The sequence below is a fragment of the Eucalyptus grandis genome, chromosome 1 (assembly GCF_016545825.1).
Source record: "Eucalyptus grandis isolate ANBG69807.140 chromosome 1, ASM1654582v1, whole genome shotgun sequence".
Lineage (NCBI taxonomy): Eukaryota > Viridiplantae > Streptophyta > Magnoliopsida > Myrtales > Myrtaceae > Eucalyptus > Eucalyptus grandis.
The window spans coordinates 8,430,936-8,454,429 of NC_052612.1; the positions used below are offsets into that span (position 1 = coordinate 8,430,936).

Here is a 23,494-nt window from a genome sequence, read left to right on the forward strand (position 1 = left end):
AATGAAGAGAGAGAAGGATGCGGAAAAAATTTGACTAAAAATAAAAGTGGGACCCGGCTCCACGTGTCGACATGTGTCGTATCCTGATTAGGCGGGGCGCACGGTGACGTGGAGCGCCCGGCGCACCTAATATTTTCTCATAAACGTGGGTTGCATTTTCATCGACGTGCTGCCTGACTTTCTTCGATTTTGAAGTAATAAAGAAAGGAGCAGTTCACAGGGTTGCAGAGAGATGATGACTGGCTGGCTGGCTGGCTGGCTGTCTTTATGTGCTGTGCTTTTTTTTTTCAGGTTTTTGGTTCAGACAAAAAGGCCAAGAGAAAGTGACGAACTGGTGGTCTCCCACGCGAAGTTTGACCCTTCACCGTTGTTTCAGACCTGCGTCCTATTCATTTGTAAAGAGGAGTAATTTCCGGTGGAGGACCACGTGATTTAATTTAGTCTGCTGAATACTAATAAAGTATTGTAACTTTTATATGACATTCACTTAATTTTAAGAAAATGATTACTTGAATATCATGACTTTTTAAAAATATTCATCCAAGTGTCAAAAGTCCGAAGTAATATGGCACTTGCGGTGAAAGTTCTTTTTATATTTAAATTATGACATTCAAGTGATTGATTGAAAAATTATATGACACTCAAGCAACAAGAAAAAAAGTTATGACATTTGAGTAAACACCGCACATAAGTTGTCACGCCCATCCTCGGGCACGCACACATCCTTTCTACTCTTGGTCGATTTTATAATGCGATATAAAGACTATGTATCGCCGACCCTTTCATTATTTAAGACGCGCTACGGAGCGGTTAAAATCCCTGCATAATAAAACAATAGGATAGAAAAACGGGGTCATATTTCTCATATTGAAACTTATAACCAAACTTTTATGCAAAACACAAACCAGAGCATTTCACAACTTCTTACTCTAAACTCTATTCACATCAATTGAAGTTCGCAAAAGAAGATGGAATCTCAACCTATCCGGGTCGTACTCAAGACCCCCTTCAGAATTATCTTCTTCTTCCAAAAATCATTTTCCTCAAGTTCGCCTTCATTGGTCTCCTTCTCAGACTCCTCCTCCTCAGCTCCTCAACGGAGTCCTGAAATGTTTTTCCCCAAACTGGGATGAGACTACGTCTCGCCGGAGTTCTACCCCACTAAGCCCGATTAGTAAACCATTATACTACAGTGCCTAAACACGCATAGGGCGGATGACTTACCTTGGCCTCGCATTCCATCGCAAGTCAGCACATAATTCGCATACCTTATGTATAGAAGCGATACCTCCAAGAATTGAAACGCATCACTCAACTCAATAAATCACAAGGTCCAGATTATAAGGCCAAATCGTTATGACACGTCCCATTCCATGTCACACAATTTTGTCTCATAATCCGCGCATCAAACTCAACCATCATGCGTTCCAATTGTTAATTACACCTCAAGGGTACGGCCAACTCTATTGGCGGTCTTCTGGCATTGCCAGCGTCGTCTCCCCGCGAGCACGGCAACGTCTCTCAATTAGACGGCTTCCCGAAGGGGCATAGTCCCAATCTCATGCGACCCGCTACCTAATGCATGGGTAACCCGAAAAGGGATTTAGTAACGTCCGGCATAATTGCTCGAGACTCGGTTCTCTTAACCAACACACGACCACTCAATATCGGCCCGGGACCGTGCATTGCACTCAAATGCCTCCATTAAAATAGTGATCCGCGCTATTTCCTTCATTATTAAAAACATCCCGAAAATAGTCGTGTGTGGGTACACGGTCAATTGAACAAGACCGATACTTATCTTTTTCAAACCCCACTATTTGATATAGTACTAAAAATCCATTTTCGGTGTTAAAACCCGACACCGGGATTTTCGAATAAATATCAAAATCCACAACCTTTGGAATTAAATACCAAGAATCCAATCAGCACTCCATTTGCATAATTTAACACCCAATTGCAGAATTTAACCACGCCATTTACCAATCCATAATTCAGTCTCAATCAATTCCAATCAATTTAGAGTAAATCTCTAAAATATCACAATTTATTTAATTCCATACAACGTGGAGCTCAAATAAATAAACGGACTGCGCCACGACGATCAGCACGAAATTCCGGTCGTCGGCCATCAAAATCTTAATTTCGAAAAATAATTAATTAATTTATTAATTTCGAAAATTAAATAATTAATATTAAAAATTCAATTTAGCACAAAATAAAGCCCAATTAAATAAACGGACTTCACCACAGTCATCGGCATAAAATTCCGATTCCGGACCATCTCAGTTGAATTTTCGGAAAGTAAATAATTAATTAATTTAATTCCGAAAAATGATATTTAAATGCCAAAAATCACACTTAGGCCCGAATCGCCAAATTGAAGCCCAATTAGGGGTCGGAAAATTTCCGAGATACTTCCAACAATTAGTAGACCACGTCTACTTGCTAATTGCACAATCAATTTATTTAAATCACATCACAATTAACTAATAATTGCTAATTTATTCTAATCTAACAACCTAAATACAATTAATTAAAACTAAACCAACCTTAAAGCATAATTAGCCAACTAATCCAAGATTAGTGAGATTACTCACCAAATCGCGAGCAAATCGGATCAATCCGACGGCGGCGACGCGAGGAACAAAACTTCCCAAAGCGACTCGCGGACTCGCGGATCCAGGGCCCGGAAACGGCCCAAAAGCGGGCCCGAACCAGCTGGAAACCCATTTCCTGGGTTGCTGGTTGGCTGCGAAACAGGGGAAAACAGAGATGGTTAGGGGCGGAGAAGGGTTCGGGAGAGCGGGCGGTGCTCCGGGGAGGGCCGGTGGAGGTCCGGCGGCTTCAAACGGCGGCCGGAGGTGGCCAGATGGGGGTGGAACGAAGGTTGAGCAGAGGCTGAACCGTGCGGGGGAGCACGCCCGAGCGCGAGGGACGGCCGGCGGAACGCGCGGCGTCGCGCGGGAAAGGGCGACCGGTGAGCGGCTGAGCTTGGGCGGCGACGGTGGCTGCTCTGATCCCAAGCGAGCTGCTTCCGTTTCTGTTCAGCTAGGTCGCACGAAGAAGAGAGGAAGAAGAGGGGTTTCTATCACGTGGGGTGGGGAAGAAGAGAGAGAAGAGAGAGAGAAGGGAAGATGAGGATTGACCGGTCAAAAAGTAAATAGGAGAGAGAGAGAAGAGAAGCCAACTTCAAATTGGCAAGGCAAGTGTTCGGTGGGGGTTTCGCACGATGAGGAGGGGAGAGGAGAGAGAAAGAGGAGAGAAAAAGGAAAGAAAAGAAAAGAGAGGGGAGAGAGAAAAAGTAAATAAAAATAACACAATTATTCTTATTTTCTTTTCTTTTCTCTTTCCCTTTTTAATTCCTTTCGGATCTTCAATTTTCTTCCGACAATTTCTTTATTGAAATTTCGGACTCGTCAACAATTTGACGGACAATGAGACGAGGATCCTAAAAATAAGAATTATGACGCGCTTAAAATTCGATTCCGAAATCGAGTCAATTTCGTGGTTAAAAATCGATCGAGACGTGATTTTAGCTCAATCCAACCAATTAGGTAGCGTTTAAGGATTTTACAGTGATGCATCCCTCAACGGCTTTACCCAATAGGTTAGTTAACTCGTGAGTGATCAGCTCAGAGAAAAAGAACCGTAATCACGTTGACGAAGTGCCCATTTCACTTTATCGAAACGGGGTCGAATTTCAGGATGTCACATAAGTTATGGTTAGGGTGATCAATTCTAGGTTTGGGGTGGGAAATCGAAAATTGCTCACTGAGGTTCGATTCCACAAAATGGGAATCGAGAACCACCCATTAATTCCAAGACCTACCTCGGAATCAGACCATTGGTCTAGTCTAGTTTTTGAGTGGGTCCATAGAAACGAGAATTGAATCGATTTCCATGGGAATCGCCTAGAACCTCCCCCCTATTTTTTTTTTTTTTTTTTTTTTTTTTTGGTCGAAAGCTACTTTGATTAATACCTATTGATTGGGGGAGGCAAAGAAGGGTTCCAATTTATGAGAATCACCAATTGAATAGGTTTTCTTAGGAACTACCCAAAACCTGCCGATTTGGTTTGATTCAGGCAATTCTTAATTTTTTTTGTACCCATAGTTATGACACTTGAAATATGAAAAATAAAGTTATGGCACTAAAATGAGTACTGTACAAAAGTTATGACACTTGTGGTTCTCGAATACTAAAACTTCTTAATCATACTAATAATGGATTTATACTTAATAATTTGAAGATTTCCAATATGGTTTTGAAGTAATCGAAGTTCATCAATACAAAGATTTGCTTATTTAACTTCAATGGTTAATACCACCAAAAACCCTAAACTAATATACTTATAACTAATTTTATCATCATTTAATTTTTGTTAAATTTTTCTGTTAAATTGTTAAATCGGGTGACATGTGACAGCCAATAAGTGTATCAATTTGGGATTTTACCTTTCGTTTGTCACTATTGGACCAAAATGAAATTTTTCATGCTATTGATCCAATTTAACGAAAGCTAATAGAGGGTAAATTAATTATAAATGTATTAGTTTGAGTTTTAAGGTAAAATTATCATAAATATACTAGTTTGACATTTTTTTGTGGTAGCCACCCTAACTATAATAGATACCCTTTAAAAGTCTCGTCTTGACAATCTTCATTGTATTTTGGATTTTGGGACATGTTAATCTCACTCCCAAATTACATTGACAATGAAAAAATGTTTTTCGTTTTACTTATTTTTATAAACCACACAATCGATCATCTTTAAGGAAACTATTTTATAAATGGTCAATTTTTTTGTGAAATAAATGCACCCATCAGTACTATTGGTCTTAAAAACGATCAGCAACTTTCTCATTTAGGCTTTGTTTGTTCTGCAGAAAAAAAGTGATTTGGAAAAAATATTTTCTTAAAAACAATGACTTGGATTGCTTGAAATAATTAGTTAATGATTTTTTTTATTGACAATAATTTATAATTAAATAGTGATAAAAATATTTTTCGTCCATACGTAGTTGTAAGTAATACAAACGATTTTTCTAATTATCTTTTTTAAATTATTCATCTTTTTGCGAAATAAACTAAACCTTGACTTACATTTCCTCGACCACCCAAGCAATGTCAAACTTTCTCTTTGGTGGTCTTTTGCTGACCACCTTTGGAAGGACTTGCGTGCGGAAATAATAATCTAATTATATATATATATATATATTCCCACGTGATTAGTTGACCGAATTAATTTCCTCTTTTTCTATTATATCCTCGGTTTCGACTTCTTCAATTTGTCTATTTTTTCTCCCTGTCGAATCTTCTTTAGTTGATGGTTGAATAAATTGATGGATGATTATGAGCCAAATGAAGTGCATGGAGGCCCTTACAATTTTAGGAAACTACGTGCATCTTTTCAATTATCACTCTACTTTTCATTGCATTATTGAATTTTCGAAAATTTCAATCATGCCATTTGAAGTGTCGAAATGGCTTTGGATGAAATCTTCATCGATATCATTGAAAAATTGTTATCTTTCAAATCTTCCCGCGATTCAAAAACCACTAGTATTTTTTTCGCCTAATCATACAAGTTTAAATTTGGCTCCAAATTTCATGTTGTCAACTAGTCTTGCCCAATTTCGATTGACTTGTAACCTTAACCAGACTTTGCTCCATTTGCGTTGCTCGCAGCTTTTATTTCCCGCTTGATTTACCTGCCTCAATTGATTTTCCTGCAATTGAATTTTCAATCAACCCTATAATGACACATAATCGATATTAACCGATCACAATGATGCATAGTCAATTGCATGAATTCGAATAAATTTCTATCTATTGACGTGTAGTCAAATGGTAGAAAATCGACATTGACCATTCGTGAGATTTTGTGGGATCATAGCTAACTATTCTAAAAGTTTAAGCTATTACGGGAAGTTGTGATTTAATATTTAATTATTCAAACACTTCCCCTCACATTTAATCTTGTCTTTTTTTGCTTAGTACTAATTGTGGACATATTTAATTGGGGAGACAAATGGGCCTTGAAAAAATTTGAATTCATGACCTTCAATTTTGATATCATGTGAGATTTTGTGGGATCGTTGCCGACTATTCTAAAAGTTTAAGTTTTTAGACAAATGCGTAATTTAATATTTAATTATTCTAATATCCTCTTACACTTGAGTTTGCACTTTAATTAGACTAACCACAACTACATGTTACTGGTGCGCTACGGGCATTACTCCTGAATCTTATAGAATGACACTAGCACTTCATCATTCTAATTGACCCATGATCTTTCTTTTTATTTGTTTAGCTAAATCACACATGCTGTAAGGAACTAAGTAAGCAAATTAAAGAAGATGACCATTCTTTAAAATGGCTTCCTTTCAAATATTTGATTATCTTTTACAGAGTCTACACCTGCTCGGTGGCTAGTATTTTATAATTTTTCTTAATTTGTAAAAATGAAATCTTTTTGTTTCGTTTTCATAGTTTTGGAGGGAAGTAATTATTTGGACCCGAAATGAATAGCAGTGAAGAGGTCAAAAGTGTACTTAAATCCATCCACCATAATTATTATCACTTTGGTTGTGATGAAAGCAACTAAGTGGAGTAGGTCCTCAAAAGTCAATTCACTTAATTAGATCATGAAATCTGTAATGGGGCAACATGCACTTGCCCGATTAACTATTACTTGTGGTGAAAGTAGTAGCACTAGGTGCTTTTTCCCTTGGAGCCCGGGGGACCCTTCTTAGTGGGTATTCTATGCAGAGAGAATTATTAGAAAAATATTAATAATTTTTGTTGGAGAATCTAGCGTCATAATTGAGGCAGAAAAGCCAGATCCTATACACGAATGTGAGCTACTCAAGATGGAGTATGACTAACTCACACCGGTAGTCTCCATCATGCTATTCTAGTAGCCTTTGATTTGATAGCCAAGTTAAAGAGGTGGCAATTTTCTACTCACAACTCGAGAAGAGAACAGGATCTTAACAAGTTAAAATTCTTATTAGTCGTCAGATTTTTGCTAACTTATTAGACTTCCATTAAAAAAAGAAAAAACTTCTATTGGAGTTTGTTCACCGACAATAAATCATACTATGCAAACGTTGACTTGGGCTAGAATTTGAGCACGCAAGTATCATTGCATGGCGCATCAAAAAGGCAACTTGGCCACATCCCGTGCCAACATAAAGGAAAACAAATCGAGAATGTATTCTATCTTATCATCAGAAGGGATGACGTAATTTATGTTCACCAGAATATTCATACTTAAAAATCTGTAAAAATGTTTTGAAGACGATGCAAACATCACAACTCCAGCATACTGAGTTTTGTAAGCTCTTTAAGCCTAGCCATCACATGCCGATTTCCCCTTGCCCTTACGAGAAGCTGACAGAGAGAAGGAACTGGTTGATGGTCCTGAGAAGTAGAGGCGCATGATGAGATCCTGCGAAGAAGCTTCTCGTCAATATTCGAGCTATGACGATGAACTCTGAACATTTCTTCCTCGTCTTGCAGTATGAATTGACATGAATTCTTGAGGCCGAAGTTTCCACGTACCAATACAGTAGAGCTTTTCTAAGTTATCCCGTTTGTCAGTACCCTTTATCATTCGTTACAAGCTAAGTCAAACAAAAGAAAGTACCATTTGATTTGCACTGTCCCTCAAAATTTCTGTTCTGCAGACTCGATGGCTTTGCTGATGGTTATCGATCCGAATGGCTCGGACAAGAAAGCTTGAGCACGTGTGGATAGTTCTCGCGCGACGAAACGCATAGTGGGTCGCGAATTGGGACTTGTCCGTGTGCATGCCAGTGCTGCTGCAACGATGAATACCACTTTCTTGGCTAGTTGTCCGGTTGGAGGAGGAAGACGTGGGTCGAGCACATCCTTCAGCAGCTGATTTGGGTTCTCCGATAATGTCGATGTTTGCGTCATAGATAGGGAATAGAGAAGATCCCCTGGATGGTTACCCATCATAATCTCTAACGCTACTACTCCGAAGCTGTACATGTCGCATTTGTCTGTCAACTGCATTGTTGTTGCTAGCTCTGTTTTTCCATAGACGAAGAATGAATCAAAATTATGATCATAAAGTCAAGTTATACCCAAGATTCAAATTTCTATGATTTTCTAACACAAACCACTTTTCAAAATCTATAATTGCTCTTTTATAAGTCTTGTTAGAATTATTCTATGAATCAAAATCTGAGATGTTAATTAGAGCTACTTAGTCAATCGGAGATGATATGTGCACATGAAATGTATGGCTAGATTTCATCATGAAGCTTACCAGGAGCCATGTAGCCATAAGATCCGGCCACTGCAGTCCAATTCGACGAGTCTGAATTCAAGAGTCTTGCCGTTCCGAAATCTGATAGCCGAGGTTCCAAGTCGGGGTCGAGCAAGATGTTGTTCAACGTTATGTCCCGATGGACAATAGGCGGTGAGCAATCGTGATGCAAGTAGGCGATTGCGTGAGCCACGCCTTGAACAATCTTTACCCTTTTACCCCAGTCCAGTTCTGCTGCTCCTGTTCCTCCATACAAGACCTTTGCCAAACTGCCTCTCTCAACAAACTCATAGACCAAGTAAATGCTTCCCCTCTTGGAACAGGACTCGTGGAGCTTGATCACGTTGCGGTGCCGGACCTCAGTCAACATGTGGATCTCGTTCTCGAAACTCTGGCGGTTGACCTCTGAGACGTCGCCAGATTCTGATACGTTGAGCTTTTTGACAGCGACGGATTGGCCGTTGGGCAGTTCGGCCTTGTAGACGCTCCCGAACCCGCCTTTTCCGATGTAGTATTCTTCACTGAAATCATTGGTGGCCTTGGCAATGTCGCTGAATGTGAACTTCCCTAACTTTTCCCATATGATCTGCTCATATTTCTCGTGCTTTTTAAGACGCTTGATCTCTTCCTCTTCGTCGAGATGCTTTTTTCGCTGCCGAAGTAGCAGAATCACAGCAATTAGGATCGCCAGAAGTAGTGAGCAGCAAACGCCAACAATCACACCAACCCGAAGTTTTTTTCTATTGTCTGTTGATTTACTGCTTGTCTTACAAGGATATAATCCAGTCACGTTTCCACACAAGCTCGGATTCCCAATAAAAGCACTTCCCGGGGCATGTTGGAAGATCCCACCAATAGGAATCGCACCGGTCAGTTTGTTGTGCGAGAAGTCTATGGAGGTTAAACTACTCATGCTGGTGAGAGCAGCATGGATCGTACCCGACAAATTGTTATGCGAAAGATTGAGATTTTCCAATTTAGTAAGCTTATCTAAATTGGAAGGAATTGATCCTGCTAGTGAATTGTGGCTCAGGTCTAGGAGAATTTGTAGCGTGGATAACTTCCCGAGCTTGGATGATATGTTACCCGACAGATTGTTGTTGCTCAAGTTCAAGCTCTGTAAATTCTTAAAATTTGCTAGCTCATCTGGTATGCTACCACCCAATGCGTTGTCCGACAAATCAAGAAATTGGAGCTTTGATAATTTTCCTAATGAGATGGGAATATCTCCGGTCAAATGGTTGTTGCTCAAGTTCAGATTGAACAACTCCCCTAGGTTACCCATCTCGTCGGGAATTTTCCCCGTCAAATCATTGTCGTACAAAGTCAGGACGCCCAACCGAGACAATTTCCCGAGCTCCGGAGGGATATGGCCTGAGATTTTGTTGCCATCTATCTTCAAGTCCGTGAGATTCATACACTCTCCCCATTGTGCCGAGAGACTCCCAATAAATCGGTTGTTACTGAGGTTTATAGTGGTCAGCTTCGGATGAACTCCGAATGCGCTCGTGATATTTGCAGTGAACTGATTGTGCGCTAGACTGACTCTTTCTAGCCCCGAACAATCCCTCAAGCAGTCGGGCAGCGGCCCGGTGAACTTGTTTCCATTGACACTGAGTTCATTAAGAGCAAGGCCGCTGCATAACTCGGGAGGCAGTTCTCCTGTGAAGCTGTTGTTCGAAAGCCTAACTGTGCGCAGAGAAGGGCTGTACTTGCCGAAATCACGTGGTATGCTTCCTGAGAAATTATTTGTGAACAAAGAGATCAACTCTAAGTTAGCTAGGTGAGAGATGGTCTCGGGGATCTCTCCGTAAAGCTGGTTCGTGTCAAGGTCAAGAGTCTTCACTGACGTGAGATTCCCGACCTCCGGAGGAATAGTCCCAGTGAGGTTGTTGAAGAAAAGCTGGAGGACTCGCAGGTTGCTGAGATTCCACAATGTTTCAGGGATTTGGCCGGAGAGATTGTTATGGGAGAGGCCTAATTCAAGCAAATTCTCCAAGCTCCCGATCTCGGTAGGGATGGGGCCGGAGAGTGAATTGTTGAACAAATAGAGGAGACTTAGCTTGGTCAGGCTTTTGATTTCTGGCGGAATTTGCCCGGAGAGAGAATTGTGCTGGAGCTGCAAAGAAGTGAGTTCTGTCCAATTTGTGAAGAAATAAGGCGATAACTCACCTGACAGGCGATTACACGAAGCTCCAAATTCTGACAATCTAACCAGATTGGACAGAGAGAGGGGCAGCTCCCCAGAGATCGAATTCTTGGCAAGGGCTAAGAAGGTGAGGTTAGAACAAAGACCAAGCTCGGAAGGGATCGAAGAGTTCAAGAGGTTTTGGTGCAAATCGAGCCTTTCAAGCTGCCTCAATTGACCAATGGAGCTAGGAATTGCCCCTTCAAAGGAATTTTCGTGCATCTCTACTGTCTGAAGCCGAGACAGCAATCCTATGTCTTCAGGAATTGCACCGCTGAACTGATTCTTACCAATCCGGATCTCCTTCAGCCTGGTTAGTTTCGATACGTTTGAAATCTGACCATGGAGCAAATTCTCAGTGAGGTCGAGGTACTCGAGGTTTACCAGGTTGTCATAAATTGCCTCAGGAATTTTGCCAGTCATATAGTTCGACGACAAGTGCAGGTATGTCAGGTTCTTGCAATTGGTCACGAAGCCCGGGAATTTACCGTCAAGCTTATTCTCGGAGAGGCTCAAGTAACTCACGGACGGCATGACTGAGAATTTCGACCAATCAGGAGATTTCAAGTGGTTTGATCGAAGATCCAAATGCCACACCTTCCCGAGATTGCTGATCTGGTATGGAATTGTACCGTTGAGACTGTTTTTAGAGAGGCTCAAGTACTGAAGCTCTTGCAATTGACCTATCTCGGGTGGTATGCTACCTTCAAGGTGATTGGTCCCCAGGTCCAGAAACCTCAGCTTGGGGAGATTGCGGATCGAGGACGGTATTGGGGCCCTGAGATGGTTGCTGCTGACATTGAAGCGGGTCAGGTTTGGGAATGAAGCGAAGTTGAGCGCATCGAGCGTGCCGCTGAGGCTTGAGCCAGGGAGGCTGATCTCCGAGACCGACCTGCCACTGTTGCAGGCAACGCCAGTCCAGCTGCAGAGAAGGGTGATGTTGGTGAGGGACCGGGAGCTCAGAGAAGGAGGAGGAGGAGGAGAGAGGGAGTTCTTCCAGTTGACAAGAGCTTGCGCCTCTGTGGTCGGTGACGGCGAGGCCTGAAATGGAAGCAAGAAGAGGAGACAGGGGAAGAGGAAGAGGGAGATAAGGTGGGCTGCAGCTGATTTTGTCATGCCTAGCAAGATGCTATTGGACTTCATGAGAAATTGAGCTGGATCAAATTTTTTTATTGCACCAGAGGGTTTTTGGCTTTTTTATTACTTATTTTTGGTTTATATAGGGACTAAACTAATCGAAGTGTTCTTGGGACTTCATGTGAATTCGTAATACAAAATGTCGTTTCACTTCTGAGTTTTGACTCACCGACCCTCTAGAGTTCCTGACCAATCAACCACCTTTACAAAACAAAAGAAGAAGATAAACGTGGTTTTCATAATTTGCATTTTCATTGACGGCAGCCTGACTTCATTCGATTTTGAAGTCAAGAGAATAAATGAGCAGTTCATATGGCTGTAGAGATGATGGCTGGCTGGCCGACCGGCTTGTGTGCTGTGCTTTTTTCTAGGTGTTTGGTTCAGACAAAAACGCCAAGAGAAAGCCACGGACTGGTGGTCTCCCACGCAAAGTTTGACCCTTCACCGTTCTCCCAGACCGCGTTTCGAACCTGTGTCCTATTCATTTGTGACGAGGAGTAATTTCCGGTGGGGAACACGAGATTTAATTTAGTCTACTGAATACTACTAAATAAATATATTGTAAATATCATAACTTTTGTATGAAATTCATTTGAGTACCATACTTTTTTTTTTCGACTACTTGAATACCATAACTTTAAAAAAAAAATTAAGTTCACCCAAGTGCCAAAAGTCTGATGTGATATAGGGTGCGTTTGGTTCAAAGATTTGCAATGGGCTTTGAGTCCAATGCAAATCTTGAAAGCCCAAAGCTATTTGGGAAAATGCGGTTGTGTTTGGTAAAAAAATTTTGCAAATGGACTTTGAGTTGAACGTGCGTTTGGTAAAAAAAACATTTGGAAAGGGCTTTGGGTATTATATTTTCTTTTCTTTTTTTTTTTTTGGAAAAATCGTAAACCCTTCGCCGGTCCGGCGAAGGGTCGCCCCGCCGGCGAGCGAGATCGCGCGGCGGAGCGTCGGCCGAGGTCGCCCGACCTCGGGCGACCTCCGGCGAGGGTCGCGCGACCCGGTGAGGGCCGCCGGAGGTCACTCGACCTCGGGCGACCCTCGCGAGGGTCGCGCGACCCAGCTCGAGGGCCGCCGGAGGTCGCTCGACCTCGGGCGACCCTCGGCGAGGGTCGCGCGACCCGGCCGAGGGCCGCCGGAGGTCGCTCGACCTCGGGCGACCCCGCCCGAGGGCGCGGAGGTCGCCCGACCTCGGGCAACCAGGTCGCGCGACCCTCGCGAGACCCGGGCGAGGGCCGCTGCGGCCGTGAGACCCGGGCGGCGGTCGCTGGGTCGCGCGCCCCGGGTCGAGCGACCACTGGGTCGCCCGAGGTCGGGCGACCTCCGGCGCCCTCGGCTGGGTCGCGCGACCCTCGCCGAGGGTCGCCCGAGGTCGGGCGACCTCCGGCGGCCCTCGGGCCGGGTCGCGCGACCCTCGCCGGGAGGTCGCCCGACCTCCGGCCCGACGGCCGGCGCAGAGTCGGCTCGCCGTGGCCGGCCGTCACCTCGCCGGGACCGCGAAGGGGCTCTTTTTCTTTTAAAAATAAACAAATGCGGGGGCAACGGTGGGTTTTCAAAAATTTTTGGGGTAAAATGGAAAATAAAATTTTCATTAAATGGCCCTTGACATTCGAAAATCTTTGAAGGCTCAAGGCCGGTCTCCACCAGCCTTGAGCTTCAAAGCATTCCCAAGGGGAAACTTTCACTTGAAAGCCCCCAGGAATGGTTGCCAAACACCCATTTTTTGGGTGAAAGAGCTTTGGGGCTTGGATGGGCTTTCTAAATGCCCATCCAAACGCACCATAATACTTGTGGTGAATGTTTTTAAAAAATTGTAACATTCAAATGATGGATCAGAAAAATTAGACACTCAAGCAACAAATAAAAAAGTTATGACATTCAAATAAGCGCCATATATAAGTTATGGTTAGGATGATCAATTTCAGGTTGGGTGATTCCCACCTTGAAATCAAAATTGCTCACTAAGGTTCGATTCCAAAATATGGGAATTGAGAACCACCCATTAATTTCAAGACCCACCGGGAAGCAGACCATTGGTCTAGTCTAGTTTTTGAGTGGGTCCATGGAAATGAGAATTGAATCAATTTCCATGGAGATCGCCCATAACCTCCCCCTATTGATCGGGGGAGGCGGAGAAGGGTTCCGATTTATGGGAATCAGTAATTGAACATTTTTTCTTAGGAATCGCCCAGAGCCTATCGGTTCAATTTGATTTGGCGATTCTTGAATTTTTTTTTTTCGTACCTCGAGTTATGATGGAAAATAAAGTTATGACACTAAAATAAGTACTATACAAAAGTTATGACACTCGTGGCTCCCGAATACTAAAACTTCTTAATCATACTAATAATGGATTTATACTTAATGATTTGAAGATTTTCAGTTTGGTTTTGAAGTAATCGAAGTCCATCAATACAAAGATTTGCTTGTCTAACTTTAATGGTTAATGTCACAAAAAACCACAAATTAGTATACCGTAACCAATTTATTATTTTTTAGTTTCTGTTAAATTTTATTGTTAAATTGCTAAGTTGGATGACGTGTGGCAATTGATGAGTGTGCTCGCTTGGAGTTTTATCTTTCATTTATCACTGGTGGATTAGTTTGAGATTTTTCATGTTATTAATCCAATTTAACGGAAACTAGTGTAGAGTAAATTTGTTATAAATGTGTCAGCTTGGGTTTTGGGGTAAAATTGTTATAAAAATACTAGTTTGGGGTGTTTTTTATGGCATCAACTCTAACTATGATAGACGCCCTCTAAAGGTCTCGTCTTGATTGTCCTTATATTTTGAATTTTCAGACATGCTAATTTCACTCCCAAAATTACATAGATGATGAAATCGTTTTTTGTTTTATTTATTTTTATAAACAACACAATCGAAGAAACTATTTCATAAATGGTCAATTTTTCGCATAATAAATGCGCCCATAAGTACTATTGGTCTTTATTAATTGCGAGCAAAAATTACAATAGAATTGACATAATACAATCACCAACCTTTTCTTTTAGGCTTTGTTTGTTTTGTTAATGATTTGGAATTTTTTTTACTAAAAACGATAACTTATATTGCTTGAAATAATTAATTAGTAAAAAATATTTTTATTACCAACAACAATTTATAATTAAATAACGATAAAAATATTTTTTGTCCGTACATTGTTATAAGTGATACAAGCGGTTTTTTTTAATATATATTTTAAATTATTCATTTTTTGCAAAATAAGCTAGGCGTTAACTTACATGTCCTTAAACCACCCAAGCAATGTCAAACTTTGTCTTTGGTGGTCTTTTGCCGGCCACCTTCGGAAGGACTTGCGTGCGGCCATAATAATCTAATTACATATATATTCCCACGTGATTAATTCGCCAAATTAATTTCCTCTTTTTCTGTTATATCCTTGGTTTCGACTTCTTCAATTTGTCTTTTTTTCCCCTGTCGAATCTTCTTTAGTTGATGGTTGAATAGATTGATGGATGATCATAAGCCAAATGAAGTGCATGGTGGCCATCACAATTTGAGAAAGCTACGTGCATCTTTTCAATTATCACTCTACTTTTCATCGCATTATTGAATTTTCAAAAATTTCAATCATGCTATTTGTAGTGTCGAAATGGCTTCGGATAAAATCTTCGTTGAATAGTCACCGAAAAATTGTCATCTTTCAAATCTTCCCATGATTCAAAAACCACCAGCATTTTTTTCCCTAATCATACAAGTTCAAATTTGGCTCCAATTTTCATGTTGTCTACTATTCCTATCCAATTTTGATTGACTTGTAACCTTAACTAGATTTTGCTCCATTTGCATTGCTCACAGCCTTTTTTTCCCGCTCGATTTACATGCTTCAATTGATTTTCCTACAATCGAATTTTCAATCAACCTTATAACAACACGGAATCGATATTAATTGATCACTATGATGCGTAGTCAATTGCATGAATTCGAATAATTTTTTGTCTGTTGATATGTAGTTAAATGGCACAAAATTGACATTGACCTTTTATGAGATTTTGTGGAACTATAACCAACTATTCTAAAAATTTAATTATTCCAACACTTTACCGAGCTCGATACCAATTGTTGGAATATAATGGCAGAAACAACATGATCTTACAATTTACGTTAACGCGAAATCGTTAGAGAAATAAATGAGAAAAATAAGGACACCGGAAATTTACGTTGTTCGGTCAGAGTATCGATACCTACATCCACGGGGAGAGCTAGCAGTAAATAATCCACTATAATCGGAGAATTAGAATTTACAATCGTTCACACGCTCGAGTGTTTCCCACACCTAGATTTAACCTCAAATCCGAAGTATTTATAAATAAATAACTCACTTGGATATAAACTCACGGTCACAAAATTACCGTGCATTCAAGCTCGAAACAAAAACTCGCGTAGCTCTCTTCAGCTTGATGTTGTGCGGCTCCTATGTGCAGCTCCTTTTCTTTCGTAGGGTTTTAGCTGCTTCACACACACCAAAGCGGGTATTCATTTCTGTTATTATACGTGTGCCCAAAGGTCAAATATTTGACTTGGGCCCACTAGCTTTTCGGCTCCATGTGCAAAGACTCCACCCTTTAATTTCCATGGGCTAAAAAGAAACTCATGCATGAATATTGTGTGTGCGCGCGCCCAAAAGTCAAGGTCTTGACTTTCGGGCCCCACCGGGATAACAACCTTTGGCAAGCTTCTGCAGAAAAGAAGAAATTCGTATCTTCTTTTTATTTCCTCTTTTTGTAATCCTTCATGGAGTCCGACGAAGTTTCTGTTACTTGGAAAATCTTTATCAATAAAATCCGGTTTAACAAATCGTCATCCGAATTCAAACTCGAGATATTAATTTAACAATTCTCCACTTTGGCTCGATGTTTGAAGCTAAATTATGGTGCTCATCATCCGTGTTACTCTCCCAACACCTCGACAGGCGCTCACTCTCCACAGAAGCCAATAGAGCTCCAGCAGAGCTCGAGCTTTGCCAAAAGAATAGACTTAGTCATCATATTTGTCGGGTTATCTATTGTAGTAATCTTTTTAACAATAACATTACCCTTAGTTAAGACATCTCGGATGAAGTGGTACCTGATGTTAATATGTTTTGTTCGCTCATGATAAATTGGATTATATGCTAAATATATTGTACATTGGTTATCATAATGTATATTCACACTTTTCTGTTCTAACCCAAAGTCCGAGAGCAAATCTTGTAACCATATTGCCTCCTTTGCTACAAAGGTCAATGCCATGTACTCTGCCTCAGTCAAAGACAAGGCAATGTGATCCTATAAGGACGATTTCCAACAAACTGCACCAAAGGTTTTGGCTTTCCTATTACTTATATCGAGGGACTAAATCAATCAAAGTGCTCTTAGAAATACCTCTCGCAATGTCCAAGCGAGCACATGTGCATTCATATACAATCTCATTTCACTGCGAGTTTTTACTCATCGAGTCTCTAATCTTCATATTAATTAATCAACTATAAAAAAAAATAAAAAGGAAGAAGAAGATGAACGTGTTTTTCATAACTTCATTTTCATTTACATGCTGACTTCAGTTGATTTTGAAGTCAAGGAAAACAATAAAGAAAGGAGCAGTTCACATAGTTGCAGAGAGATGATGGCTGGTTTGTGTGCTTCTTTTTTTTTTGGTAAGTGTTTGGTTCAGACAAAAGGCCAAGAGAAAGTGACAAACTGGCCGTCTTCCACGCGAAGTTCGACTCTTTATCATTTTTTCAAATCGCCTTGCGAACCAGTGTCCTATTGACTTTTAAGGAGTAATTTCCAGTGGCGAACCACGTGATTTGATTTAATATATGTTGTCTACCGACTAGTGGAACTTCTTAATCATACTACCACTGGATTTTTGCTTAAACGATATGATTTGAAGATTCACAATCAGGTTTTGAAATAACCGGAGTCCATCTATACAAAGATTTGCTTGTTTCACTATAGTAGACCCCCTTTTAGGGTCTTGTCTCGATAATCTTCCTTATATCTTGATATTGGGTCATTCTAATTTCACTCCCAAATTAACTCCATACACACCATATAAAATTAGGTAACAAAGTACAATTGTGAATCTTGCACCGCCTTCTCTATCACTCAGCTTGTTGAGACTTGTCTCTTGGCTGGGCGACGCCACCACCGCCGGCCTTAGCACACGAGTCATAGCTTACTCATCACTTGTCTATGCTCCAGTTCACTTCTTCATATATATGTATATATAGTGTGCCTTTGCCTTAAATTGCTACCCCTCCTTACTTCAAGCTTCAAGCGCATTTTGCCGTATTTGCTTGGTTTGAGGTATGGAGGAGAGTGAGAGATTGGTTATCAACTACAATCATCTAATTAAAATCGATGAAAAACCTTAGAGGTAACTAGTGACTCGTGGACTGGTCCGCAAGCAATGGTGCTGGTAAGGGCGATTTGGCCAGCCAAGCGATGGCTCTGGATTCACACGTGTGATGGTGCGATGTAGTTGGGGAGAATTACCAAAAAAGTCCTAAACCTATTGCAATTGTGCCAATTCAGTCCTAAACTTTTTTTTTGGCCAATTTAGTCCTAAACCTTTTATAATTGTGCCAATTCAGTCCTTTCGGCCAAAATTGGCCGGCCGGAGCTGACGTGGACGCCGGCCGGAGACAGCTGGCCGGCAAACAATTTTTTAATAATTTTTAAATTTTTTTTCGAATTTTTATTTTTATTTTTACCTCCTTCTTCTTCCTCGGTCGGCGAGGCCGACCTCGCCGGCCACCGGCGAGGCTCGCCCCGCCGGCCACCGGCGAAGGCGAGCCTCGCCCGGCGACGGCGAGGCCGTCGTCGCCCAGCCAAGGCGAGGCTTGGCCTTGCCCAGCCATGGCGAGGGCGAGCCTCGCCGGATCTGGGCGACGGCGGCCTCGCCGTCGCCGGGCGAGGCTCGCCTTTGCCGGTGGCGCGCGGCGAGCCTCGCCGGCGACGGCGAGGCCGCCGTCGCCCGGCCATGGCGAGGTCGAGCCTCGCCAGATCCGGCGACGGCGGCCTCGCCGTCGCCGGGCGAGGCTCGCCTTCGCCGGTGGCAGCGGGCCGCCGTCGCCACCATGGCGAGGTCGAGCCTCGCGGATCTGGGCGACGGCGGCCTCGCCGCCGGGCGAGGCTCGCCGCCGCCGGTGGCAAGCGAGGGCGAACCTCGCCCGGCGACGGCGAGGCCGTCGCCCGGCCAAGGCGAGGCTCGGCCTCGCCCAGCCATGGCGGCGAGCCTCGCCGATCTCGGCGACGGCGGCCTCGCCGGCCACTAGCGAGGCCGTAACCAGATCCGCGAGGCTCGCCTCGCCATGGCCGGGCGAGGCCGAGCCTCGCCTTGGCCGGGCGACGGCGGCCACCGCCGTCGCCGGGCGAGGCTCGCCGCCGGTGGCCGGCGGGGCGAGCCTCGCCCGTGGCCGGCGAGGTCAGCCTCGCGCCCTCGCCGCCGCGGGCCGGCCGAGGAAGAAGAAGGAGGTAAAAAAAAAAAAAAAAATTGAAAAATTCGAAAAAAATTAAAAAATTCGAATTTTTTTTTTTAAATTATTAAAAAATTGTTCGCCGGCCAGCTGTCTCGGCCGGCGCCCACGTCGGCTTCCGGCTGGCCAATTTTGGCCGGAAGGACTGAATTGGCACAATTATAAAAGGTTTAGGACTGAATTGGCAAAAAAAAAAGTTTAGGACTGAATTGGCACAATTGCAATAGGTTTAGGACTTTTTGGTAATTCTCCGATGTAGTTGTGGTATGTGAAGATGACGAATTTGGCTAAGGATTTGAGTGTAGAAACAACTTGTTGGCGAAGTGACAATGATTGCCATGAGGATCTCCATGGTGATGAGGGGGTCTATCGGGTTGGTATGATGAATGGAATTTGCTTAGGTGGAAAGTGAACTTATAGATAATTTAGACTTCTGATTGTTCTTGAAAGGAACTGTTAAATTTTCTCGTGGCTTTAAGATGAACGAATCCCTTGTGGTTCACGTGTGCTATAAAACGATTCACGCATTTTGGCCTTCATTAGTTCAAATGGTGGAAAGCAGATGCCAGCAGCCTTAACTAGTAGATAGTTTCTATTAACGTTTATCACAATTTTTTTTAATGAACAGGGTAGATGCTAGAGAGGAAATAAAGCATATGAACATTATTGATGCATGGATATTTTTGTCATTCTACTTCTTCGGGGCGTGGATTGTGCTAATGTTGAGGTGAACTTAGCTGTCTTTTTTTTTTCTTAGCCATTTTACATAATGTTAATGTTATTCACCGCTATCCTATCTCTATGTGCATTAAGTTCGAAGATCTTAATCAATAATGAAGAAATGATAGCTCTCCTGAGGAGATCGGAGTAGAGAGTGTCTCTGAAAATTTTGTTAGAAATTCTAAACCATTTAAGAAACGCAGTCTAGTCCTCTATTTGAAAATTTATAATTTAGTCATTTCAATCATTAGTTTTTTTGTGATTATACCTAATTGCCTATTATCAAAACCTTTTACAAGTAATCACTTAAAGTGACCATTGATTTCTTGACCACCACAAGTTTTTATAAGTTTGAATGTCACTAGCGGTACATTCATCTCAAAATCATGGTATGACACTTTGCTCGAAAAGAAAAACAATTTGACTTGCAAAGTCCTAATTGAGGCAACATTCACCGTTCTCAGTTATTAGTGGGTTTGAAGTTGGGCATAAATTGCATTGTTGATGACTTGACCCTATCAATAAAACCCACCTATCAATTAAACTTTCAAGTGACATGATTAATCAACATTCATCTTGTTTTGCAACTTTACGGTGGTCAAATGTGCATCGCTTACCATTCCTATATTATTTGGATGGCATTATTTCCACCATCTATATGGCTAAATACAATCATTTTATACAAGATAGACGAAATAACCCCTACTAGATTCTATATTTATACATTTTCTCTATCGCTAGTTAATTTAGTTCTTCTCTATTGTGGTTTCTCTTTATATTGGGAGAGCGTAACAAAAACTCAATACCTTCATTAGAGAAGATTGCTAAAAGAGAGTCCAAGTTCAAGCCTATCAACATATTTAATGGACCCAAATTCAATAAAAAGCTTAAACTAAGGAGTTACAGGTCAATTATGATATGTTAACTACTTTTCATTACACCAATTCTCCGATATATAACTTTCTTTAACACAATTTACACGTAATGATCTCTCAATTATGTATGAGTTTAGTATTAGGTTTGCCCCTCCTTAATTTGGATATGTTTTTTCAAACATGTCTCAACTTGAATCTCCAACGCTCTACGTCGTATCTAGTCTTTTTTTTTTTCACTCCAGGTCTATTGATTACATGTGAGTTTATTCTTTTTTCTTGCTGGTGAATTTTTGTTGACATACATTGTAGAATTTAGAACACAGGTGTTGAAATACACATGTCATGTTATGATTTGCTCAAGATTATGACGAAAAAAAGGATGCCACATCAAACAATGTAAGACAAAACAAAATTGAGAGAGAGATGGGGGTCCATCACGGTCACCATAGCCACGAGCTCAAGCTCAAATCTTGCGGCAATCATTATCGTAGTGGCCACGACTATTGGAGTTTTGAGTTGTGAAGCTCAAGGCCATGGTAGATATAAGCTCGTGGTCATGACTGCTCAATTGTGATTGTAGGCTGGTACGAGCCATATATATATAATTGCTGTGAACATTATGTGGGTTTTCCTCCATATTTATAATTTCCTTTAATTTGTTTTCACTGTATTCACATTTAAGGAAGCTTATTTGGTAGGAGTAGAGCAAGTATCGAGATTTCATTTCGAATTTTCCAAGGAAACTAGATAAACAATATATCCGGTTGCCTTGGGAAAACTAAAGGAAGAACAGGCATTGTCTCTTTTTCAAGAGAGTGGTAAATGACTAATTTTTTGAGAAACAAACACACCCTTACGTAATATTATTGGTCTTGGTTAATTCTACTTGACTCTCCATGTTTACACTAGCTTGACAACTCGCCATTGATTAGGATCAACCGAACAAGAGAAACCAAGTAAAGATGTTTGTTTTGGATTATAGCATGTTTATAATTATAGAAAGAAATGATAGGAGGACTAGTTTAAACAAGGGTTAAAACCACAAAAAACTTAGAATTAATATAACTGTGATATAGTTGCCAAAAATTAATTTTTTTTTTTATCATCAAAATCTCTAAACCGGTACACTTATGATAAATTTACACAAAATGACCACAAAAAAGCCTTAATTGGTACACTTGTGGTAAATTTACCTTAAACTAATTTTTTTGACTGCAAAAATCCCAAATTGATACATTTATGACAAATATACCATTTATTAAATTGGATTAGTACAATAAAAAATCACAAAACTAGTACAATTGTGACAAATAAAGAGTAAAATCTTAAACTAGTATACCAATCAACTGTCACGTATAATTTAACTTAGCAATTTGATTGTAACATTTAATAGAAATTAATAGAGGGTAAATTTATGATAATTGTACTAGTTTTAGGTAAATTTATCAAATGTGTAATAGTTTGAGGTAAATTTTCTATAGGTGTATCAGTTTAAGATTTTTCTTGATATTAATCCTTTGAACAATAACTAGCTTTCTCTTTTTATAATTACATCTCTATGAAACATCAATGTCGGTTTGAGGCTTGATTATGGTGGTGATCTTCACTGACCACTTTTAAGGTGAGGATTCGTTTTTAAATAAAGAGAAGTGCTTATGTGATTGTCATCAATTTAATGTAAGAATGATATTCTGTTTTGGGTAATAAAAAATAAATAACAAATAATATAAATTATTGTGGGATTCACTCTTTTAAGAATTTGTGGCTAATAATATACTATTATTTTAATAGTAGCCCAAAGACTGTTATTGTAACAAAGTCCTTTAATAAACTTATGGGCAGCAATAACAATCTAATTTTATATCCGTAGGTAATTAATCGTGCAAAAATGAATTTGCTCCTTTTTGTATTATAGTCTTGCTTCTAACTTTTCCAATTTGCTTTTCTAATCGAATTTGTTAGGGGCGTTTGGTAAAGTTTCTGTTCAAAAATTGTTCTAGGGAATAGAAATAAAAAAAAAAGTGTTTATGTTCCGGGGAACAATTTTGACCAGTAAACACGCGTTTGGTAAACTTGTTCCAGGGAACAATTCTTTTTTTGTTTCTTTTAATTTTTTAATATTTTTATTTTAATTTTCTTTTTTTCCTTTCTTTTTTTTTCTTTTTTTTTTTTTTTTTCTTTTTTTTTCTTTTGGCCGGTCGCTTGGCCGGGCGAGCTCAGGCTCTCCCGGATCCGGCGACGCTCGGTCTCGCCCGCCCGGCTCGTGACGCCCGGCGAGGTCGCCGCCCTGACGGTGTCGCCAACCTCGACGGCCCGTCGTCGGCCATGGTCGAGGCCGGCGATCGGCCAACGAAAAGAAAGAAAAAGAAGAAGAAAAAAAAAAGAAAAAAAGAGAAGTGTTAAAAAATTTTATTTTAGAAATAAGAAACAACTTTTTTTTTTTTGTTTCTTGTTCTCATTACAGATGTGTTTCTAGGAACAAAAAAATAGTTTTGGAACAAAAATGCACACAAATGCGTTTCTGTTTTTTTTTTTCTCAGGAACAAAAAAAACAGAAATTTTGTTCCTAGGAACAAAAAAAAGTTGCAAACAAACATGCCCTTAATTGACGATTGAATTGATTGATGGATGATCATTAGTCGAATGAAGTGCGTGGTGGTCCCCTTTGTCCTCTCCATATGTCCCATCCTACAACGCATCTTTCGATTTATCACGCTCCTTCCGATGGCACTATTGAGCTTTCGAGACTTTCTATCAGGCCATTCATGGGGTCGAAATGATT

General features: G+C 40.9%; 1 protein-coding gene across 1 annotated transcript; it reads right to left on the reverse strand.

Moving 5' to 3' along the window:
* Window positions 1–7,331: 7,331 nt before the first annotated feature.
* On the reverse strand, window positions 7,332–11,605 carry LOC104455331 (MDIS1-interacting receptor like kinase 2). The gene is made up of 2 exons (XM_010070143.3): window positions 8,302–11,605; window positions 7,332–8,059 (listed from the first exon to the last, which is right to left on the reverse strand). Exons 1-2 carry the CDS (start codon window positions 11,603–11,605, stop codon window positions 7,674–7,676), a joined length of 3,690 nt encoding a protein of 1,229 aa, XP_010068445.3. The 3' UTR covers window positions 7,332–7,673.
* Window positions 11,606–23,494: the final 11,889 nt, after the last annotated feature.

Excerpts from the sequence above, each read along its gene's own strand:
- LOC104455331 (XM_010070143.3), bottom strand. The coding sequence starts at position 11,605 with ATGACAAAATCAGCTGCAGCCCACCTTATCTCCCTCTTCCTCTTCCCC. Across the intron at positions 8,060-8,301 it reads TTATGGCTACATGGCTCCTG|AGCTAGCAACAACAATGCAG; the intron begins GTAAGCTTCATG and ends ATGGAAAAACAG.